The 24,400-nt window shown below is 42.1% G+C and overlaps 1 protein-coding gene across 8 annotated transcripts in view; it reads right to left on the bottom strand.

Annotated features, from left to right (window-relative positions):
* Nucleotides 1-24,400, bottom strand: part of MCM9 (minichromosome maintenance 9 homologous recombination repair factor) — a 133,371-nt gene that overhangs the window by 15,176 nt on the left and 93,795 nt on the right. For 4 of the 8 annotated variants that reach the window (XM_077901090.1, XM_077901100.1, XM_077901072.1 and 1 more), the window contains one exon: nucleotides 20,321-23,909. The exons of 2 other annotated variants lie outside the window; for them this stretch is intronic. In XM_077901090.1, coding sequence (XP_077757216.1) covers nucleotides 22,445-23,909 — 1,465 coding nt within the window. In that variant the 3' untranslated portion in view covers nucleotides 20,321-22,444. Of the gene's footprint in view, nucleotides 1-1,910; nucleotides 2,253-2,298; nucleotides 2,659-20,320; nucleotides 23,910-24,400 lie in introns of those variants that run through there. 2 more of the 8 variants (XR_013381598.1, XM_077901108.1) reach the window with 2 other exon arrangements.

Raw genomic sequence — 24,400 nt, forward strand, 5'->3', positions numbered from 1 at the left:
TGGAGGGTTTGACCCTTGGTCCGGCTCACACAGCTCCAGCCCCCCGGGAGGAGAATGGGCTCAGCCTCAGGTCATTGGGACAGGTTGAGGACACCTGAAGCTGAGGTTGGACCCTGGCTGGGATCACACTGCTGGGCTCCTGGCAGGCAGAGGCAGGGCCGCCGACATCCCGGCTTCATTGGGCCAGCCAAGGCCCTGCCTCTGTGCTGAAAATCTGCACTGGAGGGTCTCCTCTCAGATAACAGCTAGAGAGGATTGAGAAAACTGAGTTCTGGGCAAAGGGAATGAACGTGCAAGGAATGAAAGGAAGTGTTGTCTCCCATTTGGGTGCGTGCGCCCACGCACAGGTGTGGATGTGTGTGCCTGTGTGCTGAGTGTGCTCTGGAAGGGGGTGGGAGTTAGAAGAGTACATTGCCAACTCTTCTTAGAGCTTGATAAAAATCCAATTAGATTTTGACCTCACAGGATGCAACAAAAAAATGAAAAGTTTCATATATGTATTCTATGGTGTATCTCCCCACAGAATAAAAAAAGAGAACTTCTTAGAAAGACGAAGAGATTGTGGGCACATCTGAGAAATATTTAGGAGCATCAGCAGGACTCTGTGACTGATTGGATGTGGAAAGCGAGGGAGAAAAGTTATAACCAGATTTTTGGCTTTGGCAACTGTGGGGCATGTGTCCTATTAGAAGTGGAGATAGGAGGGCATCGCCCAAGTCACCTATCCACTTCCTGTCACCCACACTTTGGCTGCTCTGTCACCAAACTCTCAAATAAGACAGTTCCTAAATTCCTTACTATGACAATTACTTCATTTTGCCACAGATAATAATTTTTTTCTTGAACTAAAACTTGAGATCCCTATGTGGCCTGACACGGGGGCAGAGCGGTCTTCCAAATGAGTCCTCGAGGTGGTTCTGCTTTTAGGACTCCAAAGGTGTGCTCCATGGTGGGATCTGAAATGCTAGGAGCTCTTTGGTGGTGTGGACTCTAGGTTCTCAAGGCCTTAGGAGAACCATAACTGACCTCACAAAGGCACACTAGTAAGAAGACTAATCTGGGTAAATCTCAGGATTCCATAATCCTCACAAGAGGCCAATCCTCTTCCCAAAACCATTTTTAATCTCATAAGGCCCAAAGAAAGTTAGAAAGGAACAAAGCTGCTTCTTTCTTTCTTTCTTCCCCCTAGGTATAAAGCAAATCAAAACAAAACAGAAACCCTAGTGCATTTTCTTTCAATGGGCTACAGTTCCATTTGACATTGGATTGGAAATTGCATGATGATAAAATATCACTGTGGGCCCTTCCGTGGTGATGTGAGCAGGAGGTGCCCTGTTTGTTCCATTCCACACAGTTGCGGTGCTGTGATGATGTGCGGGTGGTGGCTTCTAAGCCTGTATACGATGGAGCATTAACTGTCTCTATAGTCTGAGGCAACTACAGGAGCTTTGTTATTTAAGATTCCATGTGAGATTATCAATTTTATTGATTGATTAAATAAATAAGTGTTTTAAGACATCTCACCTAATTGCAGCATTTTCTTTTGAGGTTTGCCTCTGGTTGTATCTTAGTCATTGAAGATAGGGGACAATGCCTGTGGTGTTTTTAAATGTTTTGCGATAACTGTTGTTCCAGATTGTCTTTTCAAGGATATTTGTATACAGAAGAATCTTGAAAGACAGAAGTAGAGTCTCTCTCGGGGCAAAGGGCAGATTTGTTTCCTGGTGAGGATAATATAGTGTCCCTCTGGGACAATGGTTAGGTGGGTTTGTTAATGTTTGTTAATTATGGGGCCGGATCCAAGGCCCCAGAGAGGATCCAGCAGGATCAGCCAAGAGGATCCCTGGCCTCTTGCAGGATAGAAATCCAATGCAAGCCAGCAGGAAGTGGGAGCAGAGTTTATTGAAAAAACAGAGAGTACAGATACAAGTGAAGCACCTGGAAGACTCAGAAAGGAAAGCAGAGTGCATCTTGTCTTTGTTTATGATCTGGGGATTTTTATTGAGGATTGTGGTCCTCTCAGACATCCAAGAACCAGTTAGACCAAAGTTGAGGATCCAGGTGTTATTCCTTGGATCCAAGGGGTCTTTGAGGTATCTGGTGGTCTGTATATAATAGCTTCATCTGGTCATTCTCACTGGGTCCTTCTTCAGATGTTATTTATTCTAAAGAGACCATTAACTCCTTGTCCTTTATGAGGAGGACATACGTAATTTGCCCTCTGAGGCGTGTGTAAAGTGAAGTGCTTCTTCCTAGCAAGAATAGAAACAGGAAAAGGAGTAAAAAGCAGACTTTTATGGAGTCCTTCAGTATCCCTGTCTCACTAACACCCCACTATGAGATTGGGTGTTTCCCAAACTTATGGTCCCTTAGTTATGACATACACCCACTGTGTGCACAGTAGCCACCTGTGTCCACCTCTGCATCATCCCCATGGGACTTGAGCTCATTCTGCCTTCTGTGCTGTGATAAAGTCCTTTGTCTCTGGCCAGGAGTCTCATGTCTTCGGCCAGCTCCAGTGAGGCTGTGATTGGCTGCTTTGTTAGCTTGAGAGCAGGGTAAAAATGGCAGACCCTTCACAATTCTTGACATTATTTTGTCTTATTATCATCTCTTGGGTCATCATTTGACTTGAAGTTAAGGGAAATGTGGGTGAACCTGATAAGAACAATAAAAGGCAAGTTAAATGAGTTTAATGTTGCTCTCGCTGGGGCCTGCTAGTTTCCTGGTTATCTTTACTTTTTCCTTGCTCCCATAGTGCTGAGCACCAGGCCAGTGCATCAGTGGGCACACAGTTATTATTATTATTGTTCATTTCACCATGTACTAAGTGCCTCTCTGTGCCAACTGCTCTTCAATACGTGATCTCTGTTTCTTGCCACAGTTTGGAAAATTTGGAATTATCCCCAAAAAGAGGCTGAGAAGGATAAAGAAACTTGTCCAATCTCAGAGCCTAGTGATAGAGGCAGGGTCCCTACCTGTACTTATCTGGTAACCAAGCTCATTTCCACTCACTACAACCCTTATTCAAATGAGGTTTCAGAGCAGAGCAAGAAACATTTTAGGGGTGACTTCACCAGTCGGCTTTACTTCCTCTCCTCAAATGGCTGCCATTACCCCATTTCCTGATTTGTTTTCCCATTTTATTTGATTCCTGCTATTGCCAGTTCAGAGCAGCTCCTCAGCCCTTACCCATTAACATCTCCTCTGGAGTGTACAGATACTGATAGTATTTTTTCACAGCTGATTAGAAGTCTGCGTGTGAGGAAATGGGCTAAGGAGGACTGAGTCATGCACGATCTAAGACAATAATGACAGGATGTATAAGTTGAACTGCCCCTTGGTGGCAACGAGAAAGTAATCCATGACCTCAGCTTCCAGGAGGTGGGATTTAATAGGCCGCAACCGGAAACCTGAGTTGGGAGCTCACGTCTCCAAGTCTTCTCCACGGGGGCTCATTTGAGAGATGGCTGCCGTCCAGCCCTGTATTTCCAGGAAATGAGACTTCGATTCCTTGCAGTGTTAACTTGAAAGGAAGGGCATTTCGATGATTCTTGAAAGGAGACACGCATTTGCGAGAAAGCTGAATGAAAAGATGGAAAAATCTACAACTCACTTCCATTTTCAGCTGCCTGGCACCCTCTGCCACATATGTACTGGCTGCGAAGTTCCCCGTGGTCTGTGAGTAGGTGGTGGAACATCCACTAAAGGAGCTACCAGCACACACATCCCCAGAATTCACCAAACTCCTCAGCTCTGGGGGTGTCTTGGGGAATGGAGACTCGAAAACAAAAGTATATTTACAAATCAGCTCTCGCCACCAGTTGCATTGCTACTGTATTTTCCCAGCAGATTTTTTTATTTGTTGCTGCCTTCAGAATAATTCCAAGGTAAACACACTCAACAGTTAACTGTTAAACTATCAGCAGAGTTGAGTTGGCGAAATTATGCAGCTAAGCCACTTGGAGAGACAGAAATGCCAAAAGACCAGTATACTACAGAAAGACCACTCTACCACAATTCTTGTAAGAGGAATAAGGGAGAGGCTTCCAACCAGTGTAGAATGGGAAATATTGGTACATGGTACTTACAGGATTGATCCACATCTCGGAGGCTGTTCGAGAAGAACCAGTCAAGGGCAAGGAATTTAAAAAGCTTTCTTCTCCCTGCTTGGATGTTTCTTCTCACTTGACTATTTCCATTCTGTTCAGGCCATGAAGCACAGCCTCTTGAACAGTGTGGGAGTGCCCTAGAGAGAAGGTGAGGCCAAAAAGAGGGGAGGCCTGGCCAGAGAGACTGCACCCAAAGCAGGTGCCTAACAGGAAAGAAGAGAAAATCAGAGATTTTCAGAAAGAAGGAGTGCAGGTTTGATTTTGAATACAAGTTTAAAACAGGCTCTGGCCACTTCTACATATAGTCAAAGCAGCTCCAGTTTGCATCCCTGTTGGCCCGGCCAGCTGCTGGCAGATTCTGGGGTGGATGTGAGACATTATCACAGCGAATCTCATTCTGGCTGGCTTTGCAGAGCCACCCTATGGTTTGATCAGTAGAACAGGAGAGTCTCTCATTATCCAAAAACATCAAGGATGTGTGTGTGTGCACGTGCGAGTGTGAGTGCACATAAACGTAGAAGAGAGGAATCCAGTCCATTCAGATTTGGCCTTCCATATTATTTTATTTTAGCTTGTGGAACAGGGTTAATTTCTCATTTATGTTTTTCATTTGTGTTTTCTGTTTTGGTTTTGGTGTGACAAATGTGACACAGCTTTTAAAGCAACAGCATGCTGAAGATGAGGTGTAGGATGTCACAGAAGTTGGGGTATATGACCCCAGAATGACTCTGTGTCTTTCCTTCTCATATGTGTGTGTATCTGTGTTCACATATCTCTGGGCCTGCGCACATCTTCCTCTGCTTTTCTCTCTGTATTACTTCTCTTTTAAACCAGCTGTCTCTTTCTATTTCTCTCCTCTGGTTTTGCCACGTTTCCCCATTTTCCTCTCCTTTTCTTCCCATTCATTTATTTAAAGTTGGACTGAATGCCAGCTACTGGATATGGTCTCCAGAAATTATGAAACTCCTTCCCCCTACTCTGAATCTATTAGCTTTTTCCTGTAGGCACTTCACTTGATCTTATTATCAAAGTCAGTGACTTTTGAGGTGGAAAAAAATTGTTTTGACCATTTCCCTGACCTGTGATGGAGTTTTCTAGCGACATACGCCACGTCAGCCCTGTGTTACTCTACACAGAATGTTGATGCACTTCAAGGCCAGTAAGAAATAAGCTGGTAAAAGGAGAACTAGAGCTTTCAGGCCTAGAGAGAAATGAGACAATAATTTCTGTAAAAATGGAACATTTAACTAAACTGTTTTTAAAATTTTAACAACCTTTTCCAAACATAAAACACATGGCTCTGTAAAGCATGGAGTGGGAACTGAAAATGTGACCAACTGGCCAAAGTTTGAATTTTTTCAAATCTACAAACAAGGCTTTGTGATCTTAAAACAATTCAGATTTGTGTCTGAGATACTTGCTAATTTATTTCTCAGAAAAGAGGCATCCAGTGGCCTCAGCCCTGAGTATTTCCAGAATCCTCCACACAGTGAAGCCTCCACAGCCACCTTGCAGGTAGTTGGCACTAAATAGATGTGGTTTCAAATTCATTAGAGAAAATCATAAATATGCTGGAAATTATTTTCCCCTGGAATACGACTCTACTGCACTTTCTAAGAATCACTCAATTGCCTGTAACTACTGGAAGGCCTCATGTTTCACACCAATAATTCCAGTGAAGTGGGAAACTCAGAAGACATGAGGAAAGACGATATTCATTATTAATGAAAGGACTGTGCCCTCTAAGGAAACAGTGCACTTAATGTTCGGCTTACCTCATCTTTCCATCAATAAATCCATGCTCTCTAATTGTTTATGGCATCCCTTGGTAGGCTCACTGGAGAGGATGACAGCTAATTAACAAACAACTTTGGCCTTAATTAAGCTGCCCTTTCCTGTCTATGATACTACTTCTGTATAAATGAAGACCGTTCCTGCTTTATTTTACTCCCATTATAGAACTGAATTCCAGATTAATTTGCTTAAAACATGATCCAATTAGGCTTCACTTAACTAATGAAATGTACATATTTTGTATCTTAAATAAGGAAGGGAGTTCACTTAAAAGATTAATTTCTATTTTGCTTCCCCTGTCTCCTGCTCCTTCTTAACTGATGGTCAATGAGGGCATAGTTTGCTAGGGCTGCTGTAACAAAATACCACAGATTGCATGGCTGAAACAACAGAGAGGTGTTTTCTTAGAGTTTTGAAGACTAAGTTCAAGATCAAGATGTTGGCAGGACTGGCTTCTTCTGAGGCCTCTCTCCTCAGCTTATAGACGGTCCTCTCCCGCTGTGTCTTCACACTCTCCTCCCTCTACACATGTCTGTGCTGAAATTTCCTCTTCTTAAAAGGCCCCTGGCCAGATTGGATTAGAGCCCACCCAAATGGACTCACTTTAGAATAATCACTCTTTTCAAGGCCCTTTCCAAATACAATCATATTCTAAGGTACGGAGTTTATGAATTTTGAGAGAACACAGTTTAGCTCGTAACAGTGAAGAAGAGATGGTATTTCCAAGGAGAGGTAGTGGAGTGCGTGGTTAAGGGCGCCACTTCTGGAGCAGACCATCTGTTCAGATCTCGGCTTTCCCACCTGCTACCTATGTGACCTTGGGCAAGTCACTTAAGTTCTCTGCCTTTCAGTTCTTAAAATGGGTTAATAATCATGTCTACTTCAGAGGGCTTTTTTTTTTTTTTTAAAGATTTCATTTATTTATTCATGAGAGAGGCAGAGACATAGGCAGAGGGAGAGGTAGGCTCCCTGCGGGGAGCCCAATGAAGAACTCAATTCCAGGACCCCAGGATCACAACCCGAGCCAAAGGCAGACACTCAACTGTTGAGCCACCCAGGCATCCTCTTCAGATGGCTTTTATAAAAGTTAAATAAATGCCTTATACATTTGAAAGCCCTCTGTAAATTGTTTGCACAATTATTTCAAGTTTTTTCCTTAAAATGTTCGAAAAGCACTTACACATTTTCCTCATAGGGGAAATGAATGCTGTGTCAATATACTATAAAAATGTGAAGAACATCTTGATCCTCTATGGTTAGTGAATTGAGATGATTATCTTTCTAATTTATTTTATAATCACAATTTTCTTCTATACTTAAAACATAATGACCCTTGCATTAGGGCATGAAATGGATTTGGGCCATATGTCACCGATTTCAGTCAAGACATATCCTGCCACCCTCCTTGCCCCTGTCCTATATCTCCTCCCTCATTGAACCACAGGAAGGTTGCAACTGCATGCCTACTTCACCTGAGCAAACCTGGTCCAAGATCAGGTGTTCCAAATTCAGATGTCTGAGTTTATTTTCAAAACAAAATTCTAATTCTGGACCAATATCCTTCCTTGTTGCTATACATTGGTACCTAAATATTTCTGGAGAAAATCTGATGGCTATGTGGCTGGTTCCACTAAAATATCATGGTACCAGTCTTTCCTGAGCCCTCTCCACCCCTGAATCTTTTTTCCTTATCCTTGGTCCACACTGTCCCTCATTCTCCTAGGCAGCTATTCCCCACTCTTACCTCACATTCAGTCCTGTACCCATGACAACTTTCTCATTCTTCACAGAGAGTACAATAGTTCTGGCAATACCAACTTGTGTAATTCCACACACCTGGGTTGAATCTCTCCCCTGAGCCTTTGCTCTTGCACAGGGAGTGCCTTCTATTCCTCTGAGCCTCCTCTGCATTGGTCTAATTTATGTTTACTCTTCCTTGAAGACTTGGCTCAAACACGGCATCCTCTTCTCCAAAGACTTCTTCAGTCAGCATCCCCACCTGCCTTCAGCTGGGGTGTGTCCCTCCTTGGCGCTTCCACCACACCCTGCTCATGTCTCTAGCTTTGTCTTTATGACATTGCTATGCCATTATCTGCTGATGAATTCATCTCTCCCAATAGACTGAATTCCTCGTGGTCAACAACCATTTGTGTTCATTACTGATTCTCATTGTTCATTATAGTAGATATCACCAACATGCCCTATCTTTCCTTCATTCCATGGACTATTGAAATCATTTGTATGTGGAGCTCCTAAGTGAAGAGGTCAGAATCTTACTCATTTTTCCTCCTGGGTCAATTGGGGTGTTAGCTGCATGGAACAAAATCTATCTGTGTTGATTTAAGCACACAAGGATTTTGCTAAAAGGGATTGGATAGCTCACTGAACCAGTAGGAAGATCAGAAAGTTAAGCTTGAAAATAGGTGTGAAGAAAGGAAATTAAAAGCAGCTACGGTCACATTCAAAGCCACACCACCAAAGAGACCACTTGACACCAAATTGCACTGCCTTCCCACTAGCATTGCCAACTGTTGCTAGAAACTAGAGGCTGTCACAGCATCTGCCATAGCCCTCACCCATGATGGATTATCCACCCTCCCTACTTCCTTCCTACTTCCTTCAAGCCCTCTCTGGCTCACAAATTACACTGGGGTACATGTATCTGACTGGCTGAGCCTCAAAGTACCAATACTCTGAATGTAGAAGAAACTGGGAAGGTGACTCGTTGATGCTTTTAGCCTGGTCAGAGAAGGTGGGGAAATTTCTCAAGTAAGGAAGGTGAATTAGATAATGGCGGTCATAAAAAAATGACAAATATCTACTATAGATCCCTCAAGATTAGCACTGCCTGGCAAATAGTAAGGGCTAAGTAAAGGCAGGCCCTTTAGTAAAGTTGAATGAATCTCCTCTGTGTTTCTAGAAACCCACATTACCAACGGGAATCTTGACCTGGCCTTATAGCCTATATTTTTGAAGAGGAAGAGACAAGGAGGAAAAGGATGGGAGAAAATGAGTACCATGTGTGAAGTGCTGTGATGTGCCAGGTGCTGTGCAGTCACGTTAGATAAGTCCCTCCTGGTGATATGATCCTCACTACAACATAATGTGCAAGAGGCAGGGACCAGCCATGGCTGTGTTATCATCTAGCACTTCCTCAGGGCCTAGCACAGTGCTGGCACACAGTAGGTCTTTGATAAATATTTGTTAGTGTTGAACAATCCTACAGAGGAGACAGTCATTTTGTTGGTGTTCAGATTATGTGCTCTGGCAGTCACAAAGCCAGCCAGTAGCAGCTCATCCAGCCCCCAATCTCATGTTCTTTTCATTATCACACCCCAATGGATGCTAAAATATGGATCAGTCCAATGTAGGCTATTGGGAGGAGTGACATCAGCAACATGGCAGCCTAAGATGTCCCTCATTTTGTCCCCTTTAACATCTTAAATTTGGCAACCATCTACAAACAGAAGGGCTTCTTTGAGAGTTGTGGGACCCACCACCATACACCAAGGGACCTGGGAGAGTCTCACCCACCTGTGCATTGGGCAATCGGCAGACAGACCCAGTATGGGCTGTGGAACTGCCAGCAGCCTGTAAACTAGTTCCAACTCCTTTCAGCTGGCTGTAGACTGGGAGCAAATGGAAAATGCTGACTTGGGCAGATATGCACAGACAAGGGAGGCTATGTAGAAGTCCAAGTGTCCAGGGAAAAAATTCCAGCACACTGTTGGAACAAAACCAACCAAACAACAACAAAAAAGAGTTTGGATGCATTTGAGTGGGTAAGAGGAATTTGGCCCACATTACCCTTTCTCTCCTCCCCCAAGACAGCACAGCTTAGAGAAAGAGGAGGCCAAGGATCCTTCCCTGGGAGACAGGGAGAGCAGTATGTACCTGGGATGGGTTGGGGCAGTGGGCACAATAAGTGAAAGGGATTAAGAGGTATAAACTTCCAGTTATAAAATGAATAAGTCATGAAGATGTAAGGTATAGCATAGGTAATATAGTCAATAATATTGTAATAACTTTATCTGGTGACAGATGGTAATTAGACTTATTGTGGGGATCATTTTATAAAAAAAAAAAAAAGAAAAACCACAATCTGATTAAAAATTGGGCAGAGGAATAGAATAGATATTTTTCCAAAGAAAACACACAAATGGCCAACAAGTATATGAGAAAGTGCTCAACATCACTAATCATCAAATGCAAATCAAAACCATAATGAGATATCATTTCACACCTGTTAGAATGGCTGTTCTCAAAAAGATAAGAAATAAACCTTGGTGAAGATGTGGAAAAACAGGAACATTTGTGCACTATTGGCAGGAATGCAAATTGGTGCAGCCAGTAGAGAAAACAGTACGGAGGCTCCTCAAAAATTAAAAGATCAATAATCTCTATGTTAGAGCAATTCCACTTGGACATATACCAGAGCAAATGAGAGCAGAATCTTGGAGAGATACCTGCATTCTTCATTGCAGAATTATTCACAATAGCCAAGATATGGAAACAACACAAGTGTCTATCAACAGATGAATGGTTAAAGGTTAAAGATGTGAGACTTTATACACACACACACACACACACACACATATAAAACTTCAATGTAAGTTATATAATGATGTAAGATGTCTATATATATAATGGAATGTTATTTGGCCATGGGAAAGGACATCCCGCTGTTTGTGACAACATGGATGGATCTTTGAGGGTGTTTCAACTAAGATAAACCAGACAGAGAAAGACAAATATTGTAATGAAATTACTTATGTGTAGGATCTAAAATATCTGGACTCATAGAAATAGGGAGTTGAATGGTGGTAAAACAGGGGCTGGGGGGCTGACTGAACTGGAGAGATGTTGGTCAAAAGGTACAAACTTGTAGCTAGAAGATGAATAAATTCTGGAGATCGAATGCACAGCATGGTGATTATAGTTAATAACACTGTATTATATCTTGAAAGTTGCTAAGAGACTAGATCCTAATTGCTCTCGTAAAAAATAAATGATAATTATATGACATGATGGGGGTGTTAGCTAGAGTTAGGGTGGTAATCTTATTGCAATATATAAATTATCCAACCAGCATGCTACACATTTTAAACTTATACAACATTATATGTCAATTATATCTCAATAAAATGTATGCAGGCTATTTCTTGTGTGAAATTCTGGGAATTTTTTAAAGCTTCTGATTAGTGAAATCTTTCTGAGGATCGTGTAGAATTGGAATCTGACTGCTTGCCCCCCACCTCCCAAAGAAATGACATTATTAAATGCATATTCTTTCAGATTATAGGCTTTTATGAAATGGACTCTGATGTCATGGCTCACAGGGTTTCAAAGCTCAGTTACATCCTGCTCTTTAGGCATTTTCAGAGCCTTCAGAAGAGGGAGCAGGTTTTCTGTAATGAACAAATGGCATGCCCCTTGTGGCACCCTCACCATTCTCCAGGCCCACTCCTCGGTTGGCCTGTGTGTCTGCTGGAGGTGCCCAAATGAGACTGGTTTTGGAAGAAATGTTTTCATCATGACAGTTGAATGCAGCAAGCCTCCAGCTTTTGCTGGACAATTTACGCGTTCCAGCCTTTTCAGTTCTTCTATCAGAGAAGCTTCATGCCCCCTAGTGGTGTGAGCCGCAGAAAGAACAAGCTGACCTAGATTCCCTTCCATCCGGGCCATGGGCTCGTTAGAGCAATTGTCCGTCAGTCCAAAGCAAGCAAGTGCAGGAAACCAACAAGCAACCCCCTCCTCCAGGATGGTCGTCCAGGGCCCAGCAATTGAAAACTTTTTTTAATGGGGAGAATTTCTCCATGGACAAAAAAGTATTTGTGCATATTCGATGAAAATAAAAAGGCAACTTTGGCAGGGCCACGCCTTGCTGTCCATAGGTGGACGATGCCCGCAGTCCAATACGCTGTGAATGGCCTCGCTGGGAGTGGCACTGGGCGGCCACCTTGCAGCATTGCTGCAACTCTCGATGAGCTGAGCCAAGGCCAAGCCATTGGGGGTTCGCAATGTGGGCCCGGGGAGAAAAGGAGACCTGCCATCAACCTGGCACTATTGTCACAGGTTAGGGACCATAAGGAAAGGGCTTTTCTTTCTGGAAGCACACAACGACTCAATGGGAGATGACTTTGGCCTGGCCCTGATACAGTCACATCTCTTGTGGGAGCTGTCCTGGTATAGCTGACAGTGCACTGGCTTTGAAATCAAATAGTTCCTCCCCAACCAGACACCACCAGTTGGTTGTAGGCTCATGAAAAATTAGCTTAGTCCCTCTGATCATGTTTCCACCTGTAAACAGGGTTAATGATACTTTTCTCACAGAGTTCCTGTGAGAACTAAATAAATTATCTATCTATCTATCTAATCTCATAGAGACACACGCATTCACAATTGTGTATGTTCTCAAGTCTCTCTGCGCTAGAGAAGACAGCAGTCCATACACATCATTGGGTGGGACCCATCGACATTCCTGCAGTGCACATATATGGCTCTTGCTCCAGAGAGAGACAAGAAAACCAGACTCAGTTCACCTGCTTATGAAATTTCTCAGGTCTAATTAAAAAAAAATATATCCAATATAGTTAACCTGCAGTGTTAGAGTACAGTATACAGTATAGTGATTTAACAATTCTATATATTACTCAGTATTCATCGTAAGTGTACTCTTAATCCCCTTTATCAGGTCTAAATCTGTATTTGGCTGGCTTGTTTTTGTTTTGGTTTGTTTTGAAATGACAATGGAGATCTGAGTCTTGGGATTTCTTCTGTAATCTAGCCTGGGTAGGACACCAATATCTTTGGGGTGAATATGAGTTGCCTTAAACCACAGAGATTCTTATCTGACCCAAAGACTCCCAAGTTCCTCCTGCTGGCAAAGGAAGTTAGAATTGGTTGGGGGTGCGAAACACGTAGGGTGTGGTGACACCAGGCCTTGCAGTGAGGAGGGGACCTAGTAGTCAGGACCTGGCAGCTCTGGCCACATGGTCTTCCAGCATCCCGTACAAAAATGCCAGCAAGCCCATACCCAGAAGGGGTCTCTCCATGAACTAACACCAACCTTAGGATCTTAAGAGCTCTCACGGGGACAGAACACGGGGGAGGTGGGCAGCCTGCTGCCCATTATGCTTCCACCTCCACATATGTTTTTCTGTTCAGCTTTTGGTCCTGGAATCCTAAGTCAATGTGCATTTGAGAGGCAGGGCAATTTTCTAGGATCAACAGAGTATTTTCTGAAAACTGTTTCTCATAATTATGCAAGCTGACTACTAAGTGTGGTTAGTGCAGTGACATGTACTACATATGTCCCTTAGATGTGATAATGAGATCAGTTAAGAAAATGTTTTTAAACACCTCAAAATTGACCTTTGTAATAAAATACATTCTATTTTTGTCAGGTGCTTTCCCTAAGTCGTGCCTAACTACCTCCAGGTCTCCCGGCTCTAAGGTGAAGGCAGCTTCTCATGTACAGTCAACACTAGTGAACAAACACTGGGGAGGGAAAAAAAGAGAGGCAGGAACGTGGAAATGTAGGTTAGATGGTCATTCTTCTCTCAAATGTCTTAAATGTCTCATTCAGTATGTATTCAACATCCACTATGTGCCCGGCACTCTGCTAAAATACTGGGGACACAGCAGTGGGTTAAAGGTGATGAAAATGCTATGGAAAATTGGGAAACGGGGGAGGAATGTTTTGCAATTTGAATAGGTTATAGTAGGCTTCACTGAAGTGACGTCGAACAAAATCTTGAAGAAGGTGAGTGTGACCACCTTCAGGGGATGAGCAAAGCATAGATAGAACAGTAAGGGAAAAGGCCCGGAGGCTGGTTCATGTCTGGAGAACTACAGTAACAGCAAGGCTGGTGGTAGCAGGTGGTAGCATGTGGCCAAATGTGTAGGGCTTTAGAGGTCTTTATTATAAGGACTTTGGCTTTTACCTGGAATGGGTGGGGAGCCCTCCAGGGGGCGTCTAGCGTAAAAGTTATCATGACCTGACTTCATTAACAGCATCACTTTGATTATTGTGCTGAGAACAGCCTGTAGGGAGTCAAGGAGGGTGGTAAGGTTAAGAAAGAGTGGTGGTTTGAATTGGGGGGGATAGCAAATTTGGTGAGAAGTGTCTAGATTCTGGATATATTTTTAATAGCCCTTTGGATTTGCTGAGAGATGGGGTGTGAGATACAGGAGAAAGTAAATTGTGAAGGACAATTCAAATGGTTGACCCAAACATTGGAAGGATAGAATATCCGTTTAATTTACCAAGATGGACAATCTGGGAAAGGAACAAATCTGGGCAGGGGGGGGGGGGGGACAAGATCAGGAGTGTAATTTGGAATACGTTGAGGTCCAGATGTCCTTTAGATAACCAAGCAGATATATTGGATAGGAGTTTGCTACTGGCATCTGGAGCCCAGGAAAGGGCATCATCAGCCAAGAGGTAGGCTCTGAGAGCCCCAAGATTCCATGAAAATAACGGGGATAGAAAAGAGCCCTGGGCCACTCAAACATTAAAGGTCTGTGGGAAGAGGAGAAACTAGAGAAGTTGCATAAAGACCGAGGAGGCCGGAAGAGGTCAGTAAGAAAACCACAGGCATGTGCTGTCCTGGAGGACGAGTGATGAAAGATTTCAGGGAGGGGAGAGTCATCAGCTCCATCAAATCAAGTTGAGATCAGGCCAGAGAATGAGCACTTAAGGTCACCTTGATAAGGCTGCTTGGACGCAGTGGTGAGGCCAAAAATGCCACGGGGTGGGCTCTGCAGTGGGGATAAGAACTGGAGACAGGGCACAGACAACTCTGAGGGAAACACAGACACAGTGAGGGAAATAGAGTCAAGCGAGGTGTTCTTGTTTTGTTTTTTTGAACCAATGGGGAAATGATACAGGAAGGCAGGGGCCTGGGGAGGGTGCTGGGCCGTGTCCAGAAGGGGCAAAGCGAGGACTTTCTTCTGGGTGATACTTTCCTCTCTCACTGTAGGAATTAACATCACTAACTATGGTGGGAGGACTTCAGTCTAAAGCAGAAAGGAGGATATGAAATGGAGAATATCATTCAAGTGCCTCTGAAAAACGGAACTTAAGAACAGAGAGCCTAATTTCCTGGAAATGCAAGACACAGCTTTACCTTCTGACCAGGGAACATCTGCCAGGAGTCTCTCCTCATCCTCAAGCCAATGACCTTACTTTTTGAACCCTGGCTGGATGACCCCATCTTTGGACTCCTTGCCCATACATACAGGTCATCCCAAGCCCTCATCAGATTCCCCAGGACTTGCAATAGCATGTGTTTTCCAAATTGCAATTTCTCTGCTATTCCCAAGTAAACTAGGTTTCTGGTAATTCAAGCTTGCCTCAGTTTACCTTTTTATTTAGACTGACACTAATAATGTAACTTTGGTCAGGTTATTTAGTATCTCTAGGCTACAGTTACCTAATTTATAAAGTGAGAATAACAATACTACCAATGTTAGAGATTGCTGGGAGGATTAAATGAGTTAATACTACTATCATCTAAATATTGAGAAGTGCTTCAGGAATAATTAGCAAATAGTAAGCAATCTAAATAGATAACTTTTACCCTTTATCAGTAGATATTTTTAATGGAGCAATAAAAAGTGAGGGGAGTTGAGAAGTATGTTCTAGAACCTGATTTTTCAAATAGTGTATGTTAAAGACATTCTTTAAAAAAAAAAAATTACTTAGAGGCACCTGGCTGGCTCAGTTGAGAGCATGCGACTGTTGATCTCGGAGTTGTGAGTTCAAGCCCCATGTTGGGTGTACAGATTACCGAAATAAATAGACTTAAAAAGAACACTCTAAAAAAAAGAAACACACATCTCTTCTTTAAAAGAAACTACTTAAATGTCTGAGCTTTTCTCCTATTTGTGGAGAATCACAGTGGATGTCACCTGAATTATGAATAGTATGGATGTGAAAATCAAGTGTCATGTATTAAATATGTTTTGAAAAGTAAGTACTAATATTGATTGATCCTGCTGTGCTGTGATTAAAATTTCATCAGGGTAAACAAGTGCTTAAAACCAATTCAGGAAAATTTCAACTGCTATGAATTTAATTCGTGGTCAAAGTTTCTTTGAAATTTAGTTTATTGTAGCATTTTGGAGAAAACTATTGTAACATCCATATGTTAAATTGAAATTAAAAATTCATGGCTCCTATAACTTTAATGAACACATAATGATGTTGGGAAGAAAAATGACTGGACAGTGTTTGGCAGGTGACTTCCCATTCAAGGATGGGTTGTTACACAGATAACGTTATTTTTCCATCTTTACTAGTTCTTAGGAGCAAAGTCTGTAAATTAAGGAGTCTCTCCAGGAGTTTCCTGTGCTCCAGGGAACAGTGTCATCCCTCTTCCCAGAGTCGTCTCGAAGGCAGCAAATCAAAGGTCTCTGATGTGCCAGGGCCCTCAAGGCAGCCTGGGGTTTCCCTTCTTACAAAGCAGTTTAATTTCCCAACAATGATAAAACAAGATTGTTAACAATCAATGTTATGTGAATCCTCGATTTAAAGTTATCCTGGACTAAGGGTTACAATAGGCCTATAACACGCATCTTCCTCCCATCACAGTGGATCTAGTCCCTGCTTTGTTGGCAAAATCATGAAGTCGAAAATTTGGAAAATGTTAAAAATCTATCTTAACTGCAGAGATTATTCCTAAAGCAGAGTTTCCGGGTAATATCCTTTACATACTCCCATCTATTTTGATTTTCGTCCAAGTATTTCTAAAACCTATAGTAATTATGATGATAAATTTATGCAGGAAAATGGAAGCCTGGTAACGAGTGACACGGCGAACAGCTCCCCCCGTGGCCGCAAGCCTGAACTGCACTTCCAACAAGCCCAGAGCGGTTTGCAATCCTTGGAAAACACCTGGTGGCTGTCAGGTCAGGTCAGGCCAGAATTTACATGGCTCCCTCAGGAAAGATGATCCAAGTAAATAATAAAGCTTAGAGACAAGCTCTCTTAACCAGTAAATAATAAAGGTTATAGAATTACAGAACCTAAAACACAGAAGTGTGACAGACTGGCCAGGGCAGGCCTCCCACCCCATTGTGGAGACTGACTCTGACTCTGCCCATAGCTCTGGGTGCTACTGGCACCAGGTGGCTGTTCACTCCCACAACCCTCCACATCCTCTTGAAGCAAGTGAACACTGACCCTGAATCTGTAAGATGAAGATGGGTGAATTCTCTGGAAAGATGAGAAAAAGGGCACAGCTGGGAGCCAGGCCCCAAGGTAGATTAAAATCTACAAGGAACCCAGGGCAGAGAAACCCTGAGTTAGCACACAAAGCAAGTCAGCAGAGAGTAAATGGGAGCACTCTCACCAAAAGCAGCACGACAAGGGACCTTGAGAACCCCAGAGAGGCCAAGAGAACTTTCTAGTTCTAGGATTGTGTAGCCTGGTCAGACTTTGTTTCCTGCCCTTAATGAGATTCCCTTATAGGGAATTTTTTTTCTTTTTTTGTAAGATTATTTGAGAAAGAGAGGGTGGGAGCAGAGGGGCAGGGAGGGAGGAAGAATCTCAAGCAGACTCCACACAGAGCACGAGCCCAACTCGGGGCTCAATGCCAGGACTGGGAAATCATGACCTGAATGGAGACCAAGAGTTGGGCACTTGACTGTGCCACTCAGGCGCCCTTACAGAGAACCGTTTATTCCAGCCAGCTTCTGAGTTTTCCCTTTTTGTAACTTGGTAATACCTGAATCGGAAATGTCTAATCCTCTGCTTCTCTGGAAAGATCCTTGAAGACAGCAAGGTCACACGGCTGGCTAGTGATCGTTCTAGAACCAGATTTGCCCGATTCTCAATTTGCTAGGCTACCTGGTCTCCTTTAGGTATCAGCAGGCTGAGAAAGTTAGATCTGAAGTATTAAGCAGTATTTCAATACAGGCTGGCTTTATTATGAAAGTCCTAAATTAAACCATGCTTATTTGCACATAAAAATGCACCTGCTACGAATGTTGCTTTCTGGTGGTTCAACTTGGCCAAGGCTTAATTAAAGTTCTAACCAAACACAGAGAAGAGTAGCCTAAAAACTGCTGGTGTTCACAAGATGAATAACATACCCTAATTCTTGTATATCTTATTTGCCTTCTGGGACCTATCTTGAATTGGCATATTTACATGGACACATCAACAATTTAGGTAAGCCTAATTTAACATTTGTCAAGTTCACTTTAAAATATTAAATAATATTAATACACGGTTAACATTTAATACAAATGTTAAATTTAGACTATTTTTAAGCCTTTAAGAGGACAGATAGTATAGAACCAGAGAAAAGTGAATCATAGGGAGAAATTACCACTGCTTCCTATGTAGGTCTTCTGAGAAACAGTGAAGGGGATGTGTGGTAATGGCTCCCCATATACCGGGGGGGGGGGGGGGGGGCGGTATGGCATTTACACACGGGACATGGACTCCTATTGCAGTGAGTATTTACGTGAGCCAGGAGCCTTCTTTTACCCTTCTTGAGCGTTAACAATATGGAAAGCAGACAAGGAAGGTGTTGTTCTGAACACTGAGGAATATGCAGTGGCCTAGCCTGCCACACTGTTCCATTTGGAACTAGGCTGTCACAGGGAGTCCCCGGTGCCCTAGGCTTTCGGTGTAGGCTGGTTCTGAATTCCCAAATGTTGTGGATTGGCTAAAAGTGAGCTCTAGGTATCCTCCCTGTGGTTGACCTAGAATTGGTCTTCCAGTCATTCTACCAGCTGGGTGGGTTTAGCGCTTGAGGAAGGAATGGAAGTATAGTGTGTGTTACAATTAAAACTTGTCAACCAAGAGTAGATATCTATTATTAAAGTTTTGGTATATCTTCAGGAAAAGCTTAAGTTTAAATTAAGCCAAATAGTTAAAGATACCAGAATAATAAGTTTATTCTGTCTGTATTTCTAAGAAACACTAACAATTACAATCATAAAATCCCTATTCTAGACTATCACATATTCACTGAAGACACTATCTTTTACAGTGTCAGAAAACTCATTTCTTTTACATAGTTATGATAGAATTAAAATTCTGGTTTGGTCTTCTCACAAAGAAAATTGGGTATAATTTTTTTGTGCTTAAATAATTTACATTATTAGGGCACCTGGATGGCTCAGTTGGTTAAGTGTCTGACTCTTGACTTCAGATTAGGTCATGATCTCAGAATCGTGGGATCGAGCCCTACATTGGGCTCTGTGCTCAGCGGAGAGTCTGCTGGAGATCCTCTCTCCCTCTCTCTCTGCCCCTACCTCCCACCATTCTCTTTCTCTCTCTCAAATAAATAAAACTTTAAAAAATAATTTTACATTAAAATGTTTTCAAGGACTTCACTGGCCTAAAATAAAAATGTTCTGACATTTGATTTAGAACTAGTTATTTTTATACTTTCCTTCTCTGACCAGAAATATGATTTGAGACTGTACCTATTTCCCCCAAGATGCCTATGTGCTTCTTTGGTACACACTAAATACCATGTAAGAGAAAGTCTTGTAAAATCACATAGTGTAAAAAAAATAGGACACAGCAGGATTAAATGTGACCTCAGGACATTAGACATTTTCAGCTCTGAAACTACTACAGGGAGCCAACAACAGTGGTTCCTTTTGCCCACTGCTGACTCCTCTGTGCACCCTCAAGACCAGGAGTTGGCCTGTAATACCACAGGCCCATAAACAGAATAGACTGCCTTAGGGGGTAACTGATTCTAAGACTTGAGGCAGGAAAAAAAATCAAAACGTGTCTGGAGCATACTGTTGTCTTCAGATACTATGGATACTTTTAGAAATGTCAGAGTCCTCAAAGGACATTGGCATCAACATAATGGGGCTTCCTATTGACCAACTGTGAGACTTTAGGCATCAAATTCAAGCACAGCAAGTTAATTGTAATACAAGAGTAGGCTGTGATACAAGTTTAATTTTTTGGTAAGTAGGGGAGTGTTCATATTGGGTATTTTTTTAAAGATTTTATTTACTTATTTGAGAGAGAGAGAGAAAGCACAAACAAGGCAAGGGCAGAGGGAGAGGGAGAAGCAGACTCCCTGATGAGCAGGGAGCCTGACATGGAACTCCATCCCAGGACTCTGGGATCATGAGCTGGGCTGAAGGCAGATGCTTAACTGAGTCACACAGACACCCCCATAGTGAGTATTTTATTCCTTCTAATAATTTTGTCTGTTTACAATATTTACATATATAGTTATTTCTAACTGGGTAAGCATCAAAGAAAAAATACATGGAACTTGGAACTTGGCCAAGCGATCCTGGCAGAAGGTACTAAAATAATAAATAGAGTGGATTTATTAGCCTAAGTAATAGGATGTATTGTGAGCACAAATCATAACCAGGTAGCAGGTGGCCTAGGTGGTCATATACAATAATAAAGGAAGAGAGACAATTCAACACTGTATTTTAAAACATGAATTATTCAATGTTCTGAAGAGAGAAGTTAACTACATAACCTAAATCCCTCACTCCAAGAAATGAAAGCCCTAGAATCAAGATTCCCAATAAGGAATACAGCCATTTTAAATAATAAAAACAGAATAAATCAAAATGCCCAAGTGACAAGCCAAAAGATTAGACTGGTCAGCCATGCATAGCTTAATACACCATAACTGCAAGATACCAAGTGTCAAACAGTTATAAGAAGAGGAATTAAAAGTTTACCACACACACACAAAACAAACAAAAAAACCAAGCTTGGCATGGTGAGTCAGGTTTGAATTACCCCAATCTACTACACAATCAGACCAGATCGTGTCTAGACCAACACTCATCTGGTCATCTGCTCAATAACCCAGATCCTCTCTTTTTCCCTCATTTCTGGTCAGAGTACTGAAACTCAGGAAAGTACTAATACTGAGACATTCAGAACAGATCACATTAAGAATCATATCACACTAGGAAGTTATTAAGTATGGAAATAACAAGACATTACCTAAACCATGGTCTTCATGTCTTAGAATAGGTTGAAATGAATGCACATTAATACATTTTATAATCACTGCTTACATATGTCTTTCACCAGCTGTTTAAAGTGTTATTTCAAAAGACTCATCCATACTGGATTTGAACTCACAGTTTAAAATTTTTCAGAAAATTGAATTAATTTTGGAATTAACATTTATTTATTTAGTTTTTTGTTTTTTTGGAATTAACATTTAAATGCTCAGGAAAATTTGGGGTTCCTTGATTTTTTCTGGTATGAATTTAATGAAGCAACTCTTTTTTTTTTAAAAAAGATTTATTTATTTATTCATGAGAGACACAGAGAGAGAGAGGCAGAGACATAGGCAAAGGGAGAAGCAGGCTCCATGCAGGGAGCCTGACGTGGTACTCAAACCCAGGTCTCCAGAATCACGCCCTTGGCTGAATGCAGCACTAAATTGCTGAGCCACCGGGGCTGCCCTAATGAAGCAACTCTTAAATGAAGTACATATAGTTTTGGGTATTCTTCACATTTAAAAGCGCCTCAGACAATGAAAGATTCTTTATTATTTTAAAAATTCATAATTCAGAAGAGAAAGTCTGTAATTATAGAATCCTAACAGCCCCTGCTAGAATCCAAAAGAAGTGATTTTAAAAGAACTTAAGACAAAGCTTGAGTTGTCTATTTCTACCAAACAGTCATCATTTGCTTCGCTTTAAAGACAAATGAATCATAATTTAGTAGGAATTACATTTCCATATTAACCACTTGGGTAGATGCCATGATATATTATTGAGATTACTGTACATTCTCCTAGCCACACACAGGATTTAAGTTGTGTTGAAGGTACATCTCCTAATGATACAAAGAATCTGAAGGACAAAATGTTTGCTCAAGAAAACAGGGAAAACTCAAAAGGTCAATACTTCTGAAAGCTACAGTTTAACCTTCAGAAAGTTGCCAGATTTTTTAGGAATACCATGGAATTGTAAGGATACCTCTCAAAGGAGGAAAAGCATTAGTCACATCTAATCTGACACATGAGAATAAACAAAAATATTAGAAAAATCACATGATTTTGGCAAAGCATAATAAATATTCACTACACTTTGCACATCTTGGGTGAAGAAGGAAAAAAGAGTTCATTTAACTTGTTAGCTTTATGAAGGCTACTTTCTGGGCATTTGTTTCTGAGTGAATGGAGGAAGCATTCTCGGGAAGATCCAACCCCCAATTAAAAAAATAATAATAATAAATAAAGGAGAACAAAGCCAAACAAACAAACAACCCCCCCCCCCCAAAAAAAAACCTAGAAACATCTTTGGGAATACAAGTATTCCATATGCAGCAAAATTAAGCACAATGTCAATTCAGGTGCTGGTATCATGTTGCCTGACATTGATTACACAACTTTTCAAGTCACGAAGATAAACCTGAAATTATAAAACCTGTTGGGGAAGCTGATAATTCAAAATGGTACTCAATATGGCCAAGAGTTCTGCACATATATAAACACCATGTCGATATCCTGAAGGTGGTACGTGGAGTTGGTGTGGCTGAAATTTGATCAGTAAGCTTTTCATGATTAAGGTTTTTTTCTCATTTCTTCATCCCAATCAAAATCCAATGCTTCGTCATCTAGTTCTGATAAAGAAAAGAGAGATTTTTTGGAAAGAATCAATCTCTCAGTGGACCCTTCCAGCTGAAAAGTTTTCCTTTTCCTGCCAAGCACTGTAGCCACAGCCCCAGGGGGAGGGCTTGAGCCTCTCTCCCCTTGGTTCTTACTTTCAGGAGGAGGAGGGGATTCTGATTTGGATTCAGAGGGGGAAGTAAAGGAGAAGTTTGCCAATCTGGCTAATGTGCAAGCATGAACCTTGCTGCTTTTGTTATGGCATGAGACCTCTTCCTTTCTGTCTCTTTGACAAGCAAGATGAGAATGCCCAGTCTGGTTCCCAAGCTCGAATTCAGGCTGGGTCACTTTCCCTTCAGGGCCATGTTTGCCTTTCTCTTTTGATCTGTCTTCCTCTGGTGCCTGCTGGGACTTCTCCTTTGCCTTATCCTGTGGCTGATTTGAGCTTCTGCTTCCCAAGGTAGACACCAACTTCTGTGGACCCTTCCCAGGCAGAGCTGCTTCTCTTCTTGTTCTACGGGCAATTCTAGCACTCGGAACTGCTACTTTAGTTGCATGAATCACAGAACTGTGGTCTTCAGGGGAGTGGATCAGTTTTGACTTCTGTTTGAAAGTAAATTTTGCCAGTTTGGCCAATGGGGGACCTGGACCCTCAACACTTTCAAGTTTGGGCTCTTCCAGCTGAGCAAGGGATTTTTGTCTCTTTCGTTTAGGAGTCTCCAATGTTCCTTGTGGGCTACATACAGGACTGGACGGAGCATGAGAAGGGCTTGTGGGCTGTAAAGGCACCGTGGCGGGGTTTCTGCACAACTCCTGGGCCCTTGCCTTGCGCAGCTGGTGCAGTTTCCTGGAGACATGATGGGTTAGCACTGAGTCCGACTCACCTACAGGTATTGCTGCTTCAGAAACTACTGCTGCCTTTTTTGCCTCTTCACCTTCAACATGGTCTGGCCTCAATGGAGCTTCTGTCTCTCCTGGTGCTGAAAGCTGTCCAGTTTCCAATGCATTCCTTTGGCCTGGCTCACCCTTTTCTTTACCCTGAGATTTGTTCTTGAAGGTTTGCAAGGCCATTTTTCCTCCAATTGTTTTGGGAGATACAGGAAGAGTGTTTTTAGATTTAGGCTGATAAGTTGCTATGGAGTCAAACCAATCCATACCGTCATCTTTCCTATTTTTGCACTCAGCTGAATGTTTTCTATTTGTTGATCTACTAGGACCCTGATGGGATAAGGGATCGGGACATGGGCTTCCCTCAGGACTGCTTCCAGTAAAGGATGTCAGCATGCTACAGTTTACTTCCTGCTGTGCTGACCAGATTCTGAACTTTGACGCTTCTCCTGAATCACTTTTTGAGGATCCTGGGTTAGTCTCTACCTCCACTGCCTGTGGCTGGGATTGGTACACACTCTGATTCTGTAACCTGTAGCAGAGATAAATAAGGAAAACATGTATTGAAGATAATTTGCTTTAACCTTTCCATTTGCTTAGTCTCTGAGATGCCATCTAAAGGGCTTGAGTCCAACATAATTCCAAGTAAATACCAAATACAGTCTCTTTACAGCAGCAGGAGAAAATTATCCTTTTTCATCAGTATAGAATCTAAGTGCTCCAATAATCATTCTAAAACCTAGTGAAATAAAGGAAATGAAGTAACAGGTTTGTCTACTTTTTTAGCTCTCACTGCAAGTCCATTTAAATCATTTAAGATTGTTTGAAGGTCAATGTAAAATGCTCATTCTTATCTCTCCTGTTAAACGTTCTGCTACGAGACAGACTTGTAGCTATTTGCACACTGGCCAATCACTGATCAATTCGTTTCATAACTGGTTTGCAGATCAGAAACAAAGTGGAAGAGCAGAAATTATGATCTCCTCACGTCTCTACCTGAGTACTGAATGTTAGTGCACCTAG

This window comes from Canis aureus, chromosome 1 (genome assembly GCF_053574225.1).
Source record: "Canis aureus isolate CA01 chromosome 1, VMU_Caureus_v.1.0, whole genome shotgun sequence".
NCBI lineage: Eukaryota > Metazoa > Chordata > Mammalia > Carnivora > Canidae > Canis > Canis aureus.